The sequence below is a fragment of the Leucopleurus acutus genome (genome assembly GCF_964270905.1).
Source record: "Leucopleurus acutus genome assembly, chromosome: 2".
Taxonomy (NCBI): domain Eukaryota; kingdom Metazoa; phylum Chordata; class Mammalia; order Artiodactyla; family Delphinidae; genus Leucopleurus; species Leucopleurus acutus.
In genome coordinates this window covers 43,027,597-43,050,084 of record NC_139143.1, presented here as the reverse complement: position 1 = coordinate 43,050,084, position 22,488 = coordinate 43,027,597, and the positions used below count along the sequence as shown (strand labels likewise).

The window sequence follows — 22,488 nt, the reverse complement described above, 5'->3', positions numbered from 1 at the left end:
AAAAAGAAATTTCACTTTTCCTCTTTTTAAACTTGTCAGCCTCTTCCTCCTGCACACAGCTTTCATCATCTTACTGCTGTCTATCTGAAATCTTTCACCTGTCAAGGCCTCTCTGACCACCTCAGCCCTGCATGATGATGACGATGATCCTTGACTGTTATTAACAGGCTAACTATGTGCCAGGCACTGTTCTACTCACTTAGCATGTATCAGCTCATTTCATCCTCACCACAAGTTTATGAGGAAGGTACTATTATTATGCCCATTTCACAGATGAGGAAATGGAGCCCCAGCAAGGTTTGAGCTAACCTACATCCAAAACTAACACTATACTATCCTGCACTTAAATATCCATCTAATATTAACCTCCAAGTAGACCATCCACCTTGGTTTTTCTTCCTAACTAGACGGAAGCTCCTTAGTGACTTACATCATACTTCTGTCTCTTCTCCACACCCAGGGGCCCTGAGCATGAAGCAGATAATATATATGCTTGCTCAAGAAACTTCAGTGGTTCCCCATTTTCTACAGGGGGAGAAAAATGATCTTGCTTTCTGCTAGGAATTATAGTGCAGTATGTCTTGGATTGCCATTTGGACTGAGTTCTGTGAGAGAAGCACCTGTCTGCTCCACCACGGGGTCCCAGAGCTCAGTTCCAGTTTGGCACATGGTAGAGGCTCAGGCAATACCTGTGGCGTGAACATAAGCGTGTGTTCAGGTTCTGACTCCCGTCACTAACAAAGTCATCTTGAGAGAGTTGGATCATGTCTTTAAGCCTCAGTTTCCTCATCTATAAAAATCCTTTATTGCCTCATAGGATTGATGCAAAGGTAAAACCAAATGAAATAATGGGTATTTTGGAAATGATTGAACCCATCCAAAAGGCATGTACTGTAACTATCACTCCAGGCATACAAAGTCCTATCTCTGTTAGCCAATTTCATTTCTCACTTTCCTGGAGCACTTCCTCTGGATTGGCTCACATGTCATAGGGTTTGTTCATTCTTTTCTCTACACTAGTGCTTGGCAAATTTTTTCTGTAAAGGGCCAGGGAGCAAATATTTTAGGCTTCGTAGGCTATCCAGTCTCTGTTGCTACTCACCTCTGCCACTGTAGCAGAGAGCGACCATAGGATGAGTGTGGTTGTGTTTCAGTAAAACTTTATTTGTGGACTCTGGCCCACGAACAGTAGTTTGCCCACGTCTGCTCTACACTGTCATTTGTGCAGTTTTTCTGCCTAGAATACATAGCCCCCATCTCCTCTAGTTCCATCTTCTCTGTGTAGTTTCCTGAGAAAATTTCTCTGGCCCACAGCAATCTCCTCATTTTCTGCTCTCCTAATCTTTTAGGTTCCTGACATTTTAATTCCCAAATGGAGAAAGGTATACAGTATACAGGTTTGTACTGGTCCCCGCCTTTCTCCTAATATCATACTTCTATCAAGAATCAGGTGTTTCCTGTGTATTTCCCCCCACCACCAGTGGATGGGCCTTTGGTAACTTCACTCTCGCTTAATGGACACTTTTCACAAGTAGACAAAAGCTTTATCACTTTCATTGGAGTTCTGCTTTCTCTCCTCCCTTCTCTAATTGGGAGGCAGCAAGCTGCCTGAGGAAGGATGCAGGTGGGCAGCTGAGCTCACTCACCAGCTCAGGGACTCATTTCCAAACACCAGCCCCGTGGCCTCAAACCCTCAGACTCCTGTCATAGCAGAGCTGCAAATTCCCACGTGCCATGGACCTCCGCAGCTGCCTGCTAATGTTACCTCCACCACTGCCAGGACCTATGGAGGTGGCTTCACAGCCTGTATGGCTACCTTTAGCATCTGATTATATGCTGCCTTTTACTGTTTCATTATTGTTTCACCTGTGTCAATCCCATCTCCCCAATTAGATGCTCCCTGGAGGGAGTCAGACAGGCTATCTGATGATTATTCTTCTTTGGCACCCTCTGCAGGGCTCAGCGGAGAACTGGGCTGACCTCCAAGGACGTGTCAGAAAAATACCTGTTGCTTGGGTGGCAGGGAGAGAATGGACCAGCCTAGGTGATACTCAGCCCAGAGCCCAGCGTGGACAGCAGTCAGGTCCAGGAGCACCTCATACCAACCTGCACCCCAAGAAGCAGATGCTGAGAAGGTGTGGGCTGCGTGGGGCTGTGGGCTTTGGCTGGAAGCCCGTCCCATGGCTCAGCTCTTTGCAATTTCTTGGTGAGAATGAACGCAAGCCCATTCAATGACCTGTGACCTCTGGTGAGTCACTTTCACTCCTGGGGCCTCAGTTTCCTCATCTGTGAAATCACTAAGCGAGACCAGCAGAATTCTAAGGCCCCTCTGCAGCTCTAAGATTTTACACAGAAGATAGGATAGGGTGGTTTCTTTCATCACTGCTTCCTCTTCTGTTTCAGAGAACTGGGTGTGGGGATGGGGGCCTCTGGGGGGAGAGCTGGGAGCTCAGCAGGTCTGCACTGCAGCAGTGACAACTGGTCTACAGAACGTGCCTAACGCTTCTCTTCGACTTGACTTTGCTCCTTACTCACCACTGGCTTTCTCTACTCGTTCGCCAGACCCCACGTTGGCCGAGCTCAAGTAAGGTCCACACCTTCTCAACTCACACAGTTCAAGAAAACAAAACAAAAACTATCCCGGAAGCTGGTCACCATGAGCCTTTGCCACATTTCCTCTTTCTTAGCTCTTAGCAAATCTGTCAGCAGCAATTCTTTTGTCCCTTGGGTGGGAAGCATCTCCAGGCCTCTGTCTGGGATGAGCGCCTCAGGCATCGGCTGCAGGAGAATGACCACCTGCAGACGCCTTCTGCCCAGCAGCTGGCCTGACTCAAACACCTGCTGTCTCTGTTTGGCGCATCCTAAGTAGGACCCTCTGAAGGAAAGGGGCAGGCACCCGTCTGTCCGGGCTGGGCACACCCTGCTCGATGCTCAGATCACATTCAGGGTTCATTGGCCCCTTTGTGATGGCCTCAACCAGATGGGAAAGAGGAAGCCCCATGGGGCTTCACTACAGGGTCCCCTCCGAGTCCCGACGGCCGTGTTCTGGAATGGCTTCCCCAGCCCCACCCAGGGCAGTGAAGGTGTTGATTCCCACAAGTCCCTCTATGGAGCTGTCCAATGTCCCGAAATAAAAGAATCAAATTCGTTAACTGTGTTCCCTGATAGGTTATTCCCAGCAGAGGAAGGAAGGAAGGATGGAGCCATCCATACAAGCAGAACCATGTGGAATTTGAGCTGCTCTGGGGGGATGTAGAGGAGGAGCCTTGAAAACTAGAGACTGAAGTCCCTAAAGACAAAACTATGGAGTGTGGTCAATGTAGACAGTCAACAGCAACTGACTGAATTGCCCATGGGTTGGGGACTGTGAAAGGCACCTTGGGACTTGAAACCCATGGGGTGTGGTCCCTGTCCTTGGAGCTCACAGGTCATCTGAGGAGGGAAGACAGAGACACACATACATGGACACCGGGATAAGCACGGCACAACCCGGGACCAGCCTCGGCGGCTTCCCAGGCAGCCCAGCCCAGCTCCGCGTGTGCGGGCGTCATGTCTGTGGACTCTCTGGGCTGCCAGCATGTCCTGGAGCCTGGGCATGGCGTCCCTCACCCTTTCACTTGGCCACCTCTGTCTACTGGCAGGAGCACGTCACCTGGGGTGGCAGGAGCCCCACGCAGGAAGCTGGGAGAGCCCTGTGGCCCTGGAGCTTCGCACTTAAGTTCGGGCCCTGTAGGGCCTCATTATCATGATAAAAATCTCAACAGCCAGGCGTGCGCAGGGTTTAGCAGTCACAATCTCATTTAATCCTCGAAATAACCCAATGATGGAGGTATGTGATTACCCCCTAGGTCAGGCTGCCTGCACATCCAGCCATAGGTTGGCCTTTGCTGGCCCTACCCTTGGTCGTCTGTGAACGTGGTCAAGTCAGTCTCACTGAGACTCGGGATGCTTTGCCTGCGAAACGCAGATAAGGCGGCCTTCTTTATACATTTATTGCAGAGACGGAATGAGACTGCACATCTGGAAGTGCTTAGCACAATGTGAGTATACAGCAAGCAGTCAATAAACGCCATGGTAACTACCAGCAGCCTCAGTAGTCGTTCATCTGGTAAAGGGGAGTCTGACTGGTGGGTACTGACCCCATGCGGGAGTCCTCTCGCCTTAACCTTGGCCCCTGACAGGCCTTTCAGCCTGGGCCGCATTATGACTCTTGTTCATGCACTTTCATCCTCAGGGCTGTGGGCCCCTTTCTCCATGAAAAAGTCTTGGAAATTATACTTTATGATTGGTATAAAGACAAATATATAAATGTCATAGATTAAAGTACTTTCTTCAACCTAAAAGTTCATTTCTTTCTCCTGATTTTAAAAGAAATTAAAACATGTTTGTGGGCCCCTGAAGTGCTGTGGGCCCCTGGCACTACATGCCCACTGTGTGTCCCATGGATAAGTAGGCGGTGCCTTCAGCTCTGAGTCCCAGGTAGGGTGACTAGCTGTCCCAGTTTGCTCGGGACTGAGTTTTCTCAGGATGCAGGACTTTCAGTGCCCAAATCAGAAAGTCCTGGGCAAACCAGCACATGTGGTTACTCTAGTAGCCCCAGGTATCCCCTCTCAGTCCTAGACGGACACCCACCCTCACTTTTTCTGTCTACTCCAGGCCCCAGGGCACAGCTTGTCCTTCTTTCCTCTGTAAAACTGCATCCTTGTACTCTACCCTGGAGGTTTTCTTGACAGTCCCTCCCCCGACCCCACCCCCCCCCCACCCCCCCGGCTGTGGCCTGGACACAGGTGCTCTGGCTGCCTCTCAAGATCAGCACACATCCCTGCAGCTTGAGCATAGAATAGAAGCTTCCCAAAGGCAGAGAAAGACTTGTTCACTGACGCAGTTCCCGGGACAGGGCCTGGCACACAGGAGGGGCCCTTAAACGTTTGCTTAATGAACTGAGGAAAACACAAAGAACCAATAAGACGCACACATGCACACACACACAAAACCCCAAATCGAATCTATGGAAATGAAAGGTTCCAGAATTGTATAAGGGTCCTATAGGGCTCCTGCTCCGTGGCACCCATCTACTTCTGAGACAGTAACTGGAAATCAGAGGAGACTCCTGCACGCTGACTGTTTCGGAGGATAGATGTTGCAAATCCCTTCCATTTCTGTTCTCCCCTCCCCTGGACCGTTACGAAGCCCCCCTTTTTAGTTCAGAGGTCTAAAGTGTGAATCCAAGCAGAATAGGGTGACACCGGTTCTACTGCAGTGGCAACAGGAATTTTACCTTGGGGCATTCTCTTGTGCCCTCAAGAGTTTCTAGGGCATGAGAAGGTCTTTTTTTTTTTTTTTTTTGCGGTACGCGGGCCTCTCACTGTTGTGGCCTCTCCCACTGCGGAGCACAGGCTCCGGACGCGCAGGCCCAGCGGCCACGGCTCAGGGGCCCAGCCGCTCCGCGGCATGTGGGATCTTCCCGGACCGGGGCACGAACCCGTATCCCCTGCATCGGCAGGCGGACTCTCAACCACTGCGCCACCAGGGAAGCCCGAGAAGGTCTTTTTTCAGGTTAGTTCTCCTCACTGGATTTCCTGCTAGGTCCCTGTCTCCTTTCAGTCTCCCTGACATCTTAGTTTGATCATTCAGTCTGAGACGTCCTCCTCCTCATGAGAGAATTTGCCCCCTGGAACTGATATATCTTTGGGGGATACTTTCCTTAATCCACCACTTCTATCTAGAATTAGTGGGCTCTTCGACAGCATAAGCTTACACCCCAATATTATTCCAGCACTGGTTTCATCCTCTATATAGTAGTATGAGTTGTGTCTCAGCCTGTCTCCCTGACTAGACCATGAGCATCCCAACACCAGGAGTTGTACCTTTCCCATCTCTGTATTCCCAGAGAACCCAGGACCAGAGCACTGCGGAGTGAATTAGGGATGATGGTGGGCAGGGTGATTGAGTGGGTTCCAATAACTCATCCTAGACTCCAGTCTCTTCAAATGCGAGACTTGGCTCTTTTAGAATCAATTTAAAGAGGATTCCATTGCAAATCATACGTCTAACAAGGGATCAAGATCCAGAATATATCAACACAAAGAGCCCCTGTAACTCAACAATAAAAAAACAAACAGCCCCATTGAAAATGGACAAAGGACCTGAATAGACATTTCTCCAAAGAAGATATACAAATGGTCAATAAGCACATGACAAACTGTTTGAAATCACTAGTCATTAGGGAAATGCAAATCAAAACCATGGTGAGATGCCATCTCACACCTATTAGGGTGGCTATTTTCAAAAACACAGAAAATAACAACCTGTGTGCATTGCTGGTAGGAATGGAAAATGATGAAGCTGCTATAAAAAAATGGTATGGCGAAACCTCAAAAGATTAAACATGAAATTACAGTATGATCCAGCAATTCCACTTCTGGATATATACCCAAAAGAAGGGAAAGTAGGACCTGAACAGAGACTTGTTCACTCATGTTCATAGCAACATTGTTCACAATAGCCAAGACATGGAAGCAACCTATTGATGGATGACTGGATAAACAAAATGTGGTACAAACACACAATGGAATATTACTCATTCATAAAAAGGAAGGCAATTCGGACACACGCTACAGCATGGAGGAACCTTGGAGACATTATGCTAAATGAAATAAGTCAGTCACAAAAAGACAAATACTTTATGATTCCACTCATATGTGGTTCCTAGAGTAATCAAATTCAAAGAGACAGAAAGTAAAATTGTGGTTGCCAGGGGCTGTGGGGAGGAGGGAATGGGGAGTTAATTGTCTAATGGGTGCTGAGTTCAGAAGATGCAAATGTTCTGGAGAGGATGGTGGTGATGGTGGTACAAAAATGTGAAGGTGCTTAATGCCACAGAACTATACACGTAGAAATGGTTAAAAGGGTACATTTTACATTATATATTTTTTCTTACAATAAAAAAAGAAGATTCCAAGGGCAGGGGAACCTGGGGGCCATGTAACCAGTTCATGGATTCACCTGGTTCCCGTAAAGTTGGGAGTGTCCCTTACTTTCTATATTCCGGGAAAGTGAGGAGTCGATCCTACTTCTAAGCAAGTGGGCCCTCATCCCAGGACCTCCAGGACCAGGCTCTGTTCCTAGGCCTGGCCACTCTCCTGCCAGGTGCACTACGAAATGGCTGAAGCCTCGGGATGACCTGGACAGCCCAGCCTGGCTCAGAGGAACAGCTGCAGCCAGGAGAGGGTCTTCTAGCTTCTTAGACGACCCTCCAGAGGGGAGCTCGGGTGCAATTCAGAAGCCTGGGCTCAGAGATCTGGAACGGGCCTTGAGACGAACAGTCCAATCACCCACATTCTGCAGAAACCTGAATCGTTAGGCGATTCAAGCAGTGGGCACTTCCCACCCTGCTTCAGATGCCCTCCTCGCACCCCGTCACAGCCGGCCACGAGCAAGGAGCTACCCCGGCCTTCCAACCTCACACATCCTAGAGAAATGGATGCGACAGCAAAAGGAAGATGTGGGGCAACACTGTCTCATCTTTCCTGTGCAGGCCACGGAGTCGTGGAATTCTGCTGAAGTCGCCGAGCTGGGAGCTCGCAATTGGCTTGCCTTCAGAGTTTTCCATCCCCGCCTCCGAATCCCTTCCTCACTCTCACCCTAGTGGACATCTCTGCACAAGAATGCTTTGACCACAGGGTCCCGCAGTTTCTAGGATCCCACGTGCTCTGAGAGCCATCAAGCCAAGCCCTGCAGAGTCACGGGGCCATGAGAGATGGGCGGCTCTAGGAGTCCAGCTCGTGTGTTCCAATCACAGGCCGTGGGTGCCGGGACAGCAGGCGCACCTTCTCCCACCACGTGCTGGCTCCGGCTGGGGCCGAGCCTCCGTAAATGATTCAGAGAATTCCGAGGTGGTGAGCGGGCGCGTGGGAGCCAGTGCCAGCTCCCCGTATCCCTGCACTGCCACGCTCGTTCAGAGGGGAGGGGCGGCTGGGACACCCGTGGCACTGCCCTGCTGCGGGGAGTGGCTCCTTCTCGGCTCCCCTCTAACTGGAAGCCCCGCCTGTGCCTTCATCTTTGCTGGCTGGGCTGGTGCTGGGTGCTGGAGCCTCGCCACTGGCCCACACACGCCCTCTTGTCCCTGCGCTGCCTGCCTGCCCTGCTAACCCAGCCCACGCTGGTGCTCCGGGATTACTCTGTGATACTGAAATGTGTCTTAGTTGGTCACTGAGTAGCTCAGAGTCTTTCCACGTGTGTGTCTTCTCATTGTATCCTAAAGGCTCAGGGGCAGGGACATCTGGTTTCCTGTCTCCTAAATGGCCTGGTAAAGTGCGCTGTCCTCAGTGACTCCAAGACGAATGCTGCTGACATGCAGCTGCATCTGTGAGCATCTCCTGGCCTCACTGCTGGGGCTTCGGTTACTTGGGTAATTCTGGAAAGAGCTACAGGAGAGGCGGCATAGCTTAGGGGCTGGGAGCTCTGGCATTAGACTACTTGGGCCCAAGTTCTGGATCTGCCCCTTACTGCTGTGTGACCCTTGAACCCCTTCAGTGCCTCAGTTTCCTCACTGTTAAATGGAAACCATATACACAGTTGACCCTTTAAACAATGCTGGAGCTAATCTGCATATAACGTACAGTGGGCCTTCGGTATCCTGCATCCGCGAATTCAAATAACCACAGACCGTGTACTACAGTAATATTTACTGTTGAAACCATCCAAATATAAGTGGCCCATGCAGTTCAGACCCGCGTTGTTCACGCGGCAACTGTAGATGATGTGAGGATTAAATGAGTCTATACACTTAGAACAGTGCCCGGCACACATCAAGGCCCAGGAACTGACTATTACTATTTGACATTCTAACCATTTCCCAGCAGAACCCTAGCTCCTGCCCTTTCTCTGTTCTGTGAACAGAACCTTACACCTCCACGCACCGCAGTCAAGAACCCCACCTCACGTCACAATTCAACACCCATCTGCATTCCTCGAAACAGCCTTTATAATCCCAAGCCCAGGAGTTCTCCACCCATTCTCACAGCCAGATGCTGGGCCCTCTTTAGCAATTAGTCTCCACTGGAGGGGCAAGTCTCCCCATTTTACAGAAGGAGAAAGTGAGACCAAGAGCAGTGAGCATGCTTCCTGAGGTCACCCAGAGTGGAGGTTGAGGGCTTGGGTTGCCAGGCCCAGTGTTGGGCCCACTTGAGGGCCTGGGGCCCCCGCCCACTCTACCTGGGCCGTCTGAGAATGCTCAGACTACTGGGGTCACCAAACTGGGATCTTCACTTGCTTAGAGTTAAACTGGGAAAGTTAAACAAATGAGAAGTGTATTGATTCCTCCCCCCTCAACCTGCCATTCCCATGGCTGAAAGGCAGACAGGAGAAATCCATCAAAGCGGGCTCTCCCACCTCCCCACATGGACCCCTCTGCCTCAGCCCCCCAGGGAGGCCCCACTTGAGGAAGGACCACACCAACACTTGCCAGCAGGTGCCAGGGCCTGGTTGCTTAGTAACCCAGCCCTGCCTGCCCTCATCCTCCAAGGCAAATAGCTGAGCAACCACAGATGGGGTGGATGGAAAGCTGTCCTTGCATTTTCTGCTCGCTCAGTGAGATTTTTCTTTTCAGAGTCACTGGAAAAATCCATTGATTCCTCACCCAGAATCTTAGCAAGCTTCCCTTTCTCACAGTCCTGAGATCCATTTTCACATACTTTGCCTAAAGTGCTGTGTGTGTCCTCCGGGAGCCCCCGCTGCCTCTTGGGGAAAGAAACTTTTTGAGGAAGAACCTCCAAGCTCCCTCCTCCTTTATCAAACACGCATTAAGTGCCTACCATGTGCTGGGGACACGATGATGAACAAGATCTGGTTCCTCTTCCAGAAAAGTACAGCCCATCAAAATGAGGGATAGGGGAGAAGGATACACCAGTGTTTTGGGAGCAGAAAGAAGGGAGCATCAAGTTGCAACCGGAAATGCTCTCTAAACACCCTGGACCCATCAGCTCCCGCATCCTCCTCGCTAACCCACACTTTCCCAGCCATGTGTGACTCCGGAGTTTAGGCCTGCCTACTGCCTCTCCACGTGTTCTGGCCAACGGAGGGCCCTGCCTCTCATACTCTCCGCCGCAAGGCTGGTGCCCTGTGGCCCCAGCTCCCCTTGACGCCTGCATCACGGCACGGGGGACAGCCCAACACCACTCCTCACTCTGCGGAGAGCCAGGAGATGAGAAGGATACAGAGGGGCTCACGGACTGGAGGCTGATGAGGTGCTGGTGGCAGAGTATGGCGACCAGGTTTCCCAAGACCAGAACAGGGAAAAACGGCCTGGATTTTAGCATCTGGAAATTGGCTGAACGAGAAAAACAGCTTCCTGCGGCAGGTCACCAGATTAGAGCTGGGAGAGCTGAGCTTAGCTGGAGCCTTTCGGAACTTGACTCTCACCCGAGATGCCATGTGTGTGGTGGGAAGAGCATGTGTTTTGGGGTCGGGTGAGCGTGGGGTGGGGGCATAGCCCTTGGCTAAGCCCCTCTCACATACTACCTCATTGAACATGCCAACCTTTCGGCTTGACAGCAATAGAAATTCTGCCAGTGTGGTCTGTTAGGCGGAAACGCTCTGCTGCCGCCCTCCCCGATTTTTTTTGCCTCGAACTGTAGCCTCATACACAGCAGGGATCCAACCAGCTGGAGTCACATTGTCTAGCACCGTGGACAAGGGAGGACTGATGAATGGGTTGGAGGAAGACGGTGGTAATGAGCACAGCTTCCCTCCCTGCCTGTATCAGTTATATGCAGGCCTGCTCGGAAACAGGGGAATGGCTGTAAAGACCCTTGACAGTCTCCTCCAGCTCCAGGAGTCTCTGCTTTTCAGAGGTTAAGTCAATCCCCTCCAACGCTCTCAGTGGCTGCTGCAGCTCTGTCACTGCCAGCCTGTCCCCAGCCCCCTCCTAAGCTATGCCCCAGGCTCTCTGATTCTGGGAGCTGCTGCCAGGTCCTGATGAGAGTCACGTGGCTGCAGGGCAGATGCAGCGTGTCTTCCCCCTGGATGACCCTTTGCTCAGGGGCCCCCATCCAGACACTTCATGGGTGGGGAAGGGGGGCAACTAGGGTCTGTTACACAACGTGGCTGGGGCCATAGGCCTTTAAGTGTGGAGACTGCATTTTATCCATCTCTGTATCTCCCAGCACCCCAGTGCTCGGTGCTATAAGAAACTTAAGAACACAACATTTTGATTGAGTCCAGGCATTGTGGGGCCCTGGATGCTACATAACGAGCAGGAACGAAGTGTGGGCTTTGCTCTGGAAGCAAATGGGGGGCTCCGAAGGCTTCAGGACACCAGACCGATATGCCATCGAATGCAGGATATACAGAAGGAGAAGAAACAGGATGGAAACTGGTTGGGTGACCTCCTGGAGCATCTAGGGGTGAGGTGACAAGCCCCCAACATAGGGCAGGGCGGGGGACAGAAAGGAGCGACCGACATCTGCGACACTGTGGAGGCAGAAGCCACAGTGACAGACTGGATGGAAGGGATGAGCGGGGAGACCCCTGAGGTTTCAAAGGTAGGGAAGGGACTAGTAGGGTGGGGTAGAGACAGGGAGAGAAATCAGTCATGGGCAGAGCTACGAGTTGGTTCTGGACATACTAAATTTTAGGCAACTGAGGAGCATGGGAGACCTCCAATAGGCTATAGGAAATCTATACTAGGGACTTCCCTGGTGGTCCAGTGGTAAAGAATCCACCTTCCAATGCAGGGGATGCGGGTTCGATCCTTCGTCGGGGAACTAAGATCCCACAGGCCAAGTGGCAACTAAGCCCGCACGCCACAACTACTGAGCTCGCACGTCTCAACGAGAGGGCCTGAGGGTTGCAAACTACAGAGCCCACGTGCTTTGGAACCCGCACGCCACAACTAGAGAGAGAAAAAAACCCAAAAAACCCAGACGCCACAACTAGAGAGAAGCTCGAGTGCCGCAACGAAGATCCTGTGTGCCGCAGCAAAAGACTCCACGTGCCTCAACGACCTGAAGCAGACCAAAAAAAAAAAAAAAAAAGTATTCTAGAGCCAAGAAGAGAGGTGAGATGGGGGATGTAGGCTGGGGAGTGATACGTAAAGCTGGGGTGGGGTGGGAGAAAAGAAGAGACAGGGACCAGGACAGCACCAAGGACAGAAGCCACAGGCTGAGGGAGAGTAACCTGAAGTTTTCTGCCACTACAGCTTCCTTCTTCCTCCCGGCCCTGAACTTAAGTGCTCCTGATTTTTGGCAAATTTATCTGGGCCTCTTATCCACAGAGAATATGCCATGCCAGGACCGGGATGCTACTTTACGGGTAGATTGAGCCCTCCAGAAGAGGAGACCGAGGCCCTGAATGAAGACAGGTCTGGGTCCTCCACACAGGAGGATCCCCAAGCTGGAAAGCACACAGGTGTGTGTTACCTGGCAAGTCAAGAGCAGCAGAGGGATGGGAACACAGGCTGCTGGGCACCCAGGCTGGGCCCGACGATGCCTCCCTTTCAAGCTCATGGGGTGGAAGCTGGATCCAGAGTCCAACCTGATGGTGTAAACTAAGAGCTAGGATTCAAGGTTGATACCAGTGTAAAATCTTCCTTTCTCCCTAAACTGCGTGGGTGAATGGCTGTTGCATGCGCCCTGAGCTATAACTGGAATTGCTTTAGAGGGAAAAGCCAGCTGAGTCAGGATAAACAGTCTAAACTTGTGAAGAGAGAGGGGTGGGTGGGAGGGGAGGAATCTGGAACACAAAGGTGAGGATGTCTTGGGTAAGTCCCAGGTGGTCCTGGAGAGGGGGCTCATGTAGCCATTCAGGCCCCCTTCCTGACCCCACCCTAGCGAAGTCCTTACAATTTAGAGAACTTGGTAGTCAGGATCTATCCCTGCCAGTCCCATGAGAAACTGGTAAGAAGGCTCTGCTCCCATGCAAAGTGGTGAGGGACTCTCAGATAAAGAAGAAGGACAGGCTCGTATCGCACTCGCTAAAAGGACCAGATGAAGTGCCTGCGTCTGGAGGGTTGAAGTGTCTTGGCCACAGCCCCTCAGTTAAGAGCTGGAGCTGAGATGAGAAGCCAGGACTTTGCTTACAGTTCTGTGCTGCTTCCGTTACATCACGCATCGGTCATGATCACCAAGGGCCGTCCCCTCAACATCCCTGCTAGCACGTTGTGGTGAGAGTAATGGGGACCGCTCTGAGCAGGGACCCAGGGGCTCTGAGTCCTTGGTCTGTCTCTACTTAGCTGTGTGACCAGGGACAAAACCCTTTACCTTCTGGGCTTCCAGCCTAGGAGGCTCTCTGGAATCTGTGATAAATGCTCGTCTTGAATTCCAACTGAAGTCATCAATTACCAAACATTTCCTAAACTGGTGGTTCCCAGACTTCAGTATATATGAGAATCACCAGGGGGAAGTATTAAAAAAGCAGATTTGAGGGTCCTACCTCCAAAGATTCAGGAGCCAAAAAGTCTAGAGTGGACCCTTGACACTCCATTTTCAAAGAGTGATCCAAAGAGAGATTCTGATGTCAGTAGCCAGGGCAAACCTTGTAAGCACCACTGAAGGCTTCAGATGCTACAGAGGAACCGGGGCAGTGCTGAGTAAGAAAAAGCATCTGTCCTCAAAAAGTTCCCAGTGTAGTTGGGGGAGACAGGACACACACACCCCCCATCCCAGGAAGAGCACATCCTTGGTGACAGATGGAGAGGCACAAAGTCAAAGAGACAGAGGTTGCGGCCCTTCACCAAAAAAGCAGAGCAGAGCTTCCAGCGGTGGTTGGGCAGAGAGGTAGCAGGAGGATGTGCGGCAGAGACAGCTAAGTGTTTACCACATCCAGCTTCCTCGTCTGCCTGGGCTCACAGCTGTACTTCATTTCCCAACCTCCCTGTGGTTAGGTGTGGCCACGTGACTGAGTTCTGGCCAATAGCACGTGGATGTAAAACACACACACCATTTCCGGGCCTGGCCCACAAAACCTCCCATGTGTTACCCTGAGCCCCACCTGCCAATGTAACTTTACTTAAAGAGGGAAATAAACTTCTATTATATCCAATGACTGAAAATAACGGGGGCTGTTTGTTACAACAGTTGGTCCACCCTGATTATACAGGATGCAAGAGAGACCATGCAGCAACTGAACTCAACCAGCATTTAGTCAGCGCCTGCTTCTGTAACCAGTACTTGGTGCTGCCTTGCGCCCGAAGGGGATGCGAGTTCTGATCTTACAGGGTTTACCATCTTCACGGAGAAAAGGAACACTGGGAAGGGCCAGAGAAGCAACGAGAAGTAAATTCCACAGGAGGGGAATACAGGTTCCAGCCCCAAAGGGAGGCTATCGCGTGGCTGCGCTAGCGTGAAGCATCTTTCGAGGTGAGTCCCGAGCTGGGCAGGCTTCTGAGAAAGCACATGGAAAAGCAGTTATATGGCCCAACGGTTCTGAAGATTTAGTTTTGATTGCTCAAATTTGGAACCTACTTATCTTTAGTATTCTTTTCTCTCATGCCAAGAGGGGCAGGGGCAGGTGCTGAGCCCGAGACCTGGGTGTTCCTGCTGCTGGCAGAGAGATGGGGATTTCCCTGACTGGTCCCAGGGCTGTCAGGCTTGGATGACGTCCCTGGAGCCACAGAGGCCCAAGAGGAGATGGGGCAAGTGCAGGGACGGAACCAGGAGCGGCTTCGGACAGTGACCTCTGAGACCCCCCCCCCCCACGCCTTCCTCTTTGCGTCTTCCTTGAATTTTTCAAGAATCAATGGTGTCAGTGTAGACCAGGGAGGGCCTGGGTATGGGGGGTGGGTGGGGGGTGGCATAGGAAAGTATTCCAGCTGTGCTTAAGTATAATATTTAACCACAGATGGAGTCAAACTTGCACCTCCATATCCACAAAGAAAACACGCATGATGAAGATACAGCAAGCAGTGTCCTAGGATAGACACGAAGAAGAACTTGTAAAGTTGTAAGATTCTGGGACTGATGAGAGGGACCCCTGCTAGTGTCAAGTGTAGAGTGAATGTTTCTTGGGCCGCTGTGCCTTAGGAACGGAGGGACGGTGAGGGCCTTATGCAGTGGAGGGATGTAAGGACCCAGCAGCTCCTTCCTAGCCCGAGGTCGTTTGGGTCTTTCCATTTTGTAGAAGGCTCTGAGAGGACAAGGACTGCAGTTCACCCCTGTCACACACGGAGTGAAGAAGACCGAGAAGAGCTCTTAACAAGGTTTCTAAGAGGGGGCTAGTCCTGGCGCCGCCCAGCCCGGTATTTGGCCGGGTGAAGTCCTTGCGCCTCTCTAGCCTCAGCCTCTCCATCTGTAAAGTGAGGTGCTAGATCCGGGTCCTTCCAGCTCTGACGTGCTGCAAGCAGCGGGCTTTCTGTGTCCCCAGAGCGTTCACCCCGATGCTCTGGATGGCTCCTGGGGTCCCAGAGCCTGTGGAACATGCAGAGAGAGCTCAGAGTGCCCGTGTCCCTGCTCAGGGGGACTAAACTGCCACCCTCTGCAGGCATTTGGGGAACCGATGGGAGTGGAAGTTGGCCTCACTTCCAGAGTCAGATCCCAGACAGGAAGAAAGGAGCAGCTGGCAGGGATGCCCAAAGGTCCCAGTCACCAGACCCACACATCACCAAAACACCAAAACCTGCCCTTTGTGGGCCTAAAACAGAAAAACCTCTGGGCTGGGAGATGAGAGATGTAGGTTCTAACCCTGGGTCCATCATGAACTTTCTGTGTGACCTCGAATGACCCCCCCACCCCGACCCCAACTCCAGTGTCTTGGACTGAGTGACCGTGTGTGCACCTTCCTGAGAGCAGCTTGGCCTGCATCTCTGAGCGCACAGGTTGGGCTTCCCCCAAGCCACCAAGAGCCCCATTTGGACACGTGACCCTGGGTAAGCAATCTCATCGTGCCCAGCAGCCAAGGGGGAAGTCCCCGGAGGGCCCCACCTCAGCCCCCTGAAACGAAGAGAGAACAAGCTGGGGCCCAGGGCCTAGGCCCACTTCCTCTGCTGCTGCCTCTCTTCAGGGCCTCCTCTCTGTGAATGAGGGCCCTTCCCCACCCTCCCACATCCTGCCCGAGGGGCTGGTGAGAGGCCTCCTGGGCTCCTCGGAGGCCGGGCCAGGGAAGGCTCCTAGAACAGCAGGAGGCTCCCCGCAGCTCTGCGCCAGCCAGGGGCGCGCAGGCAGCAGATACAGGTTGTTCTGACGAGGCTAATTATAGAAGCCGGCTTGGCCTTTCCTGAATACGGCCCTCAGTCTCTCGGCGACCGGGAAGCACATAAACGCCTTTCCTTGGAGACAGGAAGGAGAAATTCTCCTAGGAGCTCATATGCGATCTCTCTTTGGGTAGGAAAAAAGCAATGTTAGGGGTCAGAATGGGGTCAGGAGATGGCAGATCTCTCTGAAACCCTTTCCAGAAGTGGCTGCAAGGGAGGAGAGAGAGCTAAAATGCTATTAAAGGCCGGAAAACACCCAGAAGGACCAGAGACTGAAATATGTGGATGAAGCTCGCCAGCTCCTGAGTCAGCCGCACGCACCCCGTCACAGCCGGGGGCCGCCCCAGTGCGTGCTCCCCGATGAGAGGCAGCCCTGCACCCCCTGGAGAAGGCTGTGCGCATGGCAAGTCTGGTGCTGAGAAAAACAGTCCCCGACAGCAGTTCTGAACCTCCGTCAAGACTCTTCTCACACTGCAGCCAGGCAGAGGCCAGGGATAAGAGGGGCCATGGCCACCTCTCTGTCCTTCTTTGAAGCATTTATCCTTATCACCCTGTGTGGGGTTCAATAAAACCCATTTCTTAGAAGGGATTCTCGCCCTCTGAGGGCTTATAGACTTGGGCAAAAGTAGAGTTGATGTGTGTGCCAAACCGAAGATGTATCTTCAGGAGTGATGCTTGCAGGGGGATCTGGGGGGACAGTGAAGAGAGGAGTCTCTCTGGGCCAAGGAACAAGTCACCTCTCCCACTGCCACCCCACCCCAGCATATCTTATTGTCAAATATCTCTGTTTCTCCCAAGAAATACCTGCAACAGATACCTTTTTCATTTGCCAACCGAAAGAAACCTCAGCTTTGCAGGGCCCCTTCCTCTACCCAATCATGCAAAAAACCCAGCTTCTGGGACCGAGGGCTTACAGCCTGGCGGGCAGTGAGGGCAGCAGCTAAACTTTGTTCTAAAAACAGGAACCATTTCCTTCCCAGGCAGCAGCAAAACTCTCTAGAGCAATGGTTCTCAACCTCAGGTGCATCTCAGAAGTACCTGGGGAGCTTTTCAAAATCTCCATGCCCAGGCTTCACTCCAGACCAAGGAAATCAGACTCCCCTGCTGTGGGACCCAAGTATCCACATTTTCTAAAGCTCTGCAGGTAATTCCAGTGTGCAGCTAAGGTGCAGAACCACTGGTCTAAATAAATACCCCAGATGGCTGGAGTGCCCTTATGTGTATGTGTATGCGTGGGGGTGGGGTGGGAGGGGGTCCTCACAATGAGGCAGGAACTCCAAGAGAGAGCTGGACACCTCACTCGGCAGCCATGCTTTCTGCATGAGGCCTCCTTACCCCAGCCCCCAGTCCTTGAGAACAAATGCAGCTTCTCGAAGGGGTGCCCCAGAACACAGGTGTTGGTTCCAGAGGCCTGTTTTAGTTGATCCTTCAAACACTAAAATCAAAACCTCTCTTCTGATTCTTGGGCGTCCTCTCGCAATTGAAAAGTCCAGGGCATTTATTTGAAGGTCAGACCCCAGCCAATGCGGGCCCTACGGGCAACATGAATTATTAACCACGGAGGCCCCAGAGTCAGGCCTGGGGAAGTTTTTGGTTAGTTCTACTCAGTGGAGGACTGCTAAATTAATGATGAGCCTGCACACACCTGTGAAAGTTAACCGCTCACTTCAGTCTACAAACAGGCCCTTTTAGGCAAGGACCTGGCCTGGAGCCCTCTCATCTAAATAACAAAACAAATAAATAAACGGAGCTCTACCACCACTCCCACCAAGTATGTGGCAGATACACGGCCAGCCAGCCGCACTGGGAGGGCGAGGCCAGGGGACTCAGGCAAGCTGGGTATCTAGCACATACAGCCCCATTAGGGAACACATGCAAACTCCTTTAGGCTATCCCCAACTAACCCAGGAAGTCAAAACGGTAGTAGGACAATGACCTAGGAGAGAAGTTTTAGTTTGCTTCTAAAAACACCCTAGACTTCTGCAAAGTTCCGGGACTGTGTTTTAAGATGGTTTCTGGCCATTTGCAATACGGAAGTCTCAACCTGTTAATGATTATCTTAATGAGGGACTGGGTGCCACCCACTTGCCATCGAGAGCTTCAAAGCTCGGATTTGGGGGAAGGTCACCCTCCCAGGCACAGGTGAGCATGTCCCCAAACCACCAGGCAAGCGCTGTCACCAAATCCTAGAGAGCCATTTTGAAAAGGTCCAGGGACAAGAAATGCCGAAAGGAGCATTTGCCGGTGGCCCCCAAAGGGCTCCAGATCCAACCCGTGGTCTCCTCGGCCAACAAGTTCAAGAGGGTGCGCAGGGCAACTGCCCACCCACGCCCGTAAGACATGACTGCCTGTTTGCCAGGTGCAAGATTTCCCTTCTAGACCACAGAGGTTATTTCCCCACAATGAAAGTCTCTTGTATGATTAAGTTTACCTTCCAAGGATGTTTGCTCTGCACATTCCTGAAAAAGGTGGTCTTGGCAGTGAAGAAGCAATCCTCCAGTTCCTCCTCCAGGCTGCAGTACCCACTGCTCATGCTGCTGTCCACTGTCATCTAGCCCGGAGCTCCGGCCGGAGGCAGCGGGCGCATCTGATGGGGCCAGGCTCTCGGGATGCGGCGGAGGGAGGTGGGGATCCCTCCCCAGGCGGCCGCGGCGTGAGCTTCTAGCCCCGCCGGGGAGCGAGTCCGTTATCGGGCCGGGCAGACCCGGAGCCGGCTGCCTCGGTTTTTTACACTGGGGCCCGAGTGGCTCGGGCGGCGGGGTAACCTGTTCCCCAGCGGCTGCCAGCACGGGGGTCGGACCTGGACCCCGCTGCGCTCACCTCGCTCTCCAACTCACTAGTCATCTGCGGTTTCAGCCCCTCCTCGCCGGCTCCCCCCTCCGCCCCGTGCGCCGAGCGCCAACTCGACACCTCCCCCGCCTCCCGCGCCTTTCCTGCCCCTCTCTCTCACTGCACGCAGAGGAGTTCGGAAGCCACTTCCTCTCGCAAGGTTCCTCAAAGCCGCTGGCTGTCGCGGCGCCCCTCCCCCTCCTCCCGCCCCAGGCCTGCGCCTCCCCACCCTGCCCCTGGACCACGTTGGCAAGTGGACCTAGGGCATCACGAGTCAGATTAGGGATGCAGGGCAGGAACAGACTAGGATGGACCCGAGGGAGAAAATTCCCTCTCTCCTTTCTTCATCCTTCTGGAAGCAGCTCATTCTCATCGCCCAGGATGGCTCAGGTTCAGAAGTAGCACGTGCTCTAAGGTCGACAGTGTCCCTCCTCCCTTCCCCCCATCCATGCCGCACCTCACCCTCTCATTCCCCATTCACTGGGTGAAGGAGCCAGGTCAATCAGAGTGGTTAGAGAAGGGACTGCATTAGAAGAAAATCAATATTGGGCCTGTCTGGAGAAGCAGCAATATTTTAACTCGGAAATGCCAGAAGAAACGGCTGGGGCCCCCCAAAGCATATGCAAATCATATGCAAAGTTATGGCAAACTGCAGAGCAAGCAGGCCCTTCCACCCACAGGGAACTTGGCCTTCAGGAAGCCTCAGGTTGATAAAGGAGCCTGCAGACACCACCCAGGTTACTGGTGCACCTTCCTGGTGGTCTGGCCAAGAGGGGTCTTCGCTAGATCTTGTGATTCCCATCAAGGACAGCTCAATTACATTTCTCCATCAGACTGGATGAAGGAACACCTCCCTTGACGGGCTGAACCCTTCAGATCCTTCATCCACAGTAGTTACAGCCTATGCCTGGTGATTTACATGCAGTCTGTCACTTAACTTTCCCAACAGCCTTGAGATAGACACGCGTAGGACACGTGTTCCTACGCGTGTTCTGGGACTCAGAACCGGGTGTGTGCAATTCTAGGGCCTGTGCTTCTAGCCACTGTGAGGTACAGTCTCTCAGCAGGGATGGCACTGATTTGGTGTGCGCGCTGACATCTTTCAACAGAGTGGGGCTTGGAGTCTCAGGAAAAAAAAACAAGCCTTCAGAGCCTGGCAATGCCAGGGGCACCATGCTTGTGGAGTCTGATGGCCTGGGGACCCCAGAGGGACCCTGGGAGCACCCCAGAGAGTGGCTGACAGGGGTTATCAGGACTTTCTCCAAGTCTGTGTCTCCTGTAGTTCTGAAACAATCCAGTCCTGGGGCACAAGCTGGGTGGAGGGCTAGACTCACCCCCAGACTGCAAGCTGCCAACTCCATTTTAAGCTCTGGCTACTTTTGTGAGGAACCCTCTTCCTCCCCCATCTTAGTCAAATCTGTCAGCTCTCAGGATGGTTTCAAACTGCAGCCCAATTTGGCTCCATCCTCCCACACAGTCTTTTTTTCCAGAAGCCAGTGAGTGCCTGGCAGGCACGAACACGAGCTAGCTGAGAGCCAGTGCCCCAGCCCGCTGACCAGCCTCAGGTCCGGAGAATGGTCAATACTGGTAGCTAGGAGATACCTTGGCAGGGAGATAAGTGGAGGTAAACGGCTGGGGGTGGGGGCTGAGGTGAGCTACGGGGTGTTTCCAGGGAAGAACTCACATTACTGGGGTTGGAAGTAGGTTTTGGCTTTGTCTAGAGCAATCTTTTCTTCAAATGAATATTTTAAAGGTTGGGTTTTTTTTGGTGGGGGTTACCCCAGAAACTGTGGTCCAGGCAAAGGTTTTGGCCTCAGCAGCACCCCAAGGCCAATGCCAGAATGATGAATGCTGCAGGGAGGGGGGACCTGCGTGACCCCTGGGCCATCAGTAACAGCCTACCTGCTTTGTTCAGCCAGGGAAGGAACGCACGCTTCTTTATAAAAGGACCTCCTTGCTCACTGGGAATCCAATATTTAAAGAAAAAGCAGGCCCCAGATTCTCTGGCCACACTGTGTCCTTAGAGCCACACAGGGACCTCTGCAGAGCAGCTACAGTGCCACACATTTTAAATGTACAATCTTAAAATACAGCTAATAACAAGCGTTGTGAGCCGCAAGCCAAAGCACCCCAGGACTCAGCGTGAGTCTCTCCTTGTGAGCAGCACACTAGATGCCAGACCTACTTAAGGAAAGGTCTAAGTGACACTGCATTCTTTTAGGGTGCCGCTCCCTGCCAGTCCAAATATTATGAAAATTGCCATCTGAATAGAGCTTTTCAAAGCCCTTTTACCTCATCACTTAGGTTGCTCTACAATCTTGAGAGCAGATTCTACCCCCATTTTACAGATGAGGAAACTGAGGGAAGCAGCCTGTTCCATCACAGCTCATTACATACTCTCAAAGCCTAGTTAGTGTCTCTGTCTCTACCCCCACTCCACCTGTCAGTGAGTCTAGGCTTGGAAGGAAGCCACGTGTAAGACACCAGCAAAAGGGAGACTGTGCTGGTGAGGACCCTGGGATGCTTCTGAACCCGGCAAAGATCACATACGATACAATAAGTTGGCCAGCCTCCAGGAGGAAAAATCCAGATAGAAGCTCCACAGTCCCAAAAGGAGGAAGATTGGATTCTTTTCAGTGTCCAGTGACTCTGTCTGTACCTCTTCTCCATGAATAATCAGCAGTAGTGGTAACCTGACCAGGGAAGGACGGAAGGTGGCAGAAGAGCCTGGGCAACAGCCTTTCAAGGCTCTGGAAGTGAACACACAAGGACAGGAACTGGCTGTTCTTGTCCCTGGTCCCAGGAAGAGGAGTCTTGACCTGAAGATGCAGCATCCGGAGCCGCAAAGCCATGGCATCATGGTTGCGGGGTGGGTTTCAGAAAGCCCCACCGAAATGGTAGATGGGCGACTTCCCTGTCTCAGAGCGTCAGATGATGAAAGACATTATTTTAAGCTGTCTTCCTCTCTCAAATGCCATCCTGACACGTAGCCAGATCCCCTTGTTAAATCCACCCTGTGGGTTTGTGTTCCAGAAAAGCTGTGGTACAAAAATGGAAGCCGGGAGCTGGTATTCCAGGCCCAGCTCCAGCTCCAGCTTGCTGTGGGATCGTGAGCGACTTTGGACCTCAGGTCTCCTCATCTGAGCAACCGAGGAGTCCAGGTATCAGATTGGGGGCCTCATGACCGACCCACATATTCAGAGGCTGAAAATGGGGTGAGGGCCCACCCTTCCCCGAAAGCTGTTTTGAAATCATCATTAGCCGCCTTGTGCAGGCGCTGTCCCAGTAACTCTATGTGCTTCATCTCATTTAATCCCTACAGCATACCCACGAGGAAGCTACAGTTATTATCTCTGTTTTACAGAATGGAAGAGGAGGTTCTGGCAGGTTAAGTAACTTGCACATAGTCAGACATGCTAGCCCATGGTGGAGCTGAATCAGCCCGGCTGGTCTGACTCCAGACCCCAAGCTGC

At 52.3% G+C, this 22,488-nt stretch overlaps 1 protein-coding gene across 3 annotated transcripts in view; it reads right to left on the bottom strand.

Annotated features, from left to right (window-relative positions):
* The window catches only part of RASSF5 (Ras association domain family member 5), a 72,224-nt gene that overhangs the window by 10,556 nt on the left and 39,180 nt on the right, over window positions 1–22,488 (bottom strand). Inside the window, exon 1 of one of the 3 annotated variants that reach the window (XM_082834349.1) lies at window positions 18,618–19,031. The exons of the other annotated variants lie outside the window; for them this stretch is intronic. Within the exon in view, the coding sequence (XP_082690475.1) occupies window positions 18,618–18,737 (120 nt within the window). The 5' untranslated portion in view covers window positions 18,738–19,031. Of the gene's footprint in view, window positions 1–18,617; window positions 19,032–22,488 lie in introns of those variants that run through there. 3 annotated transcript variants of the gene reach the window in all.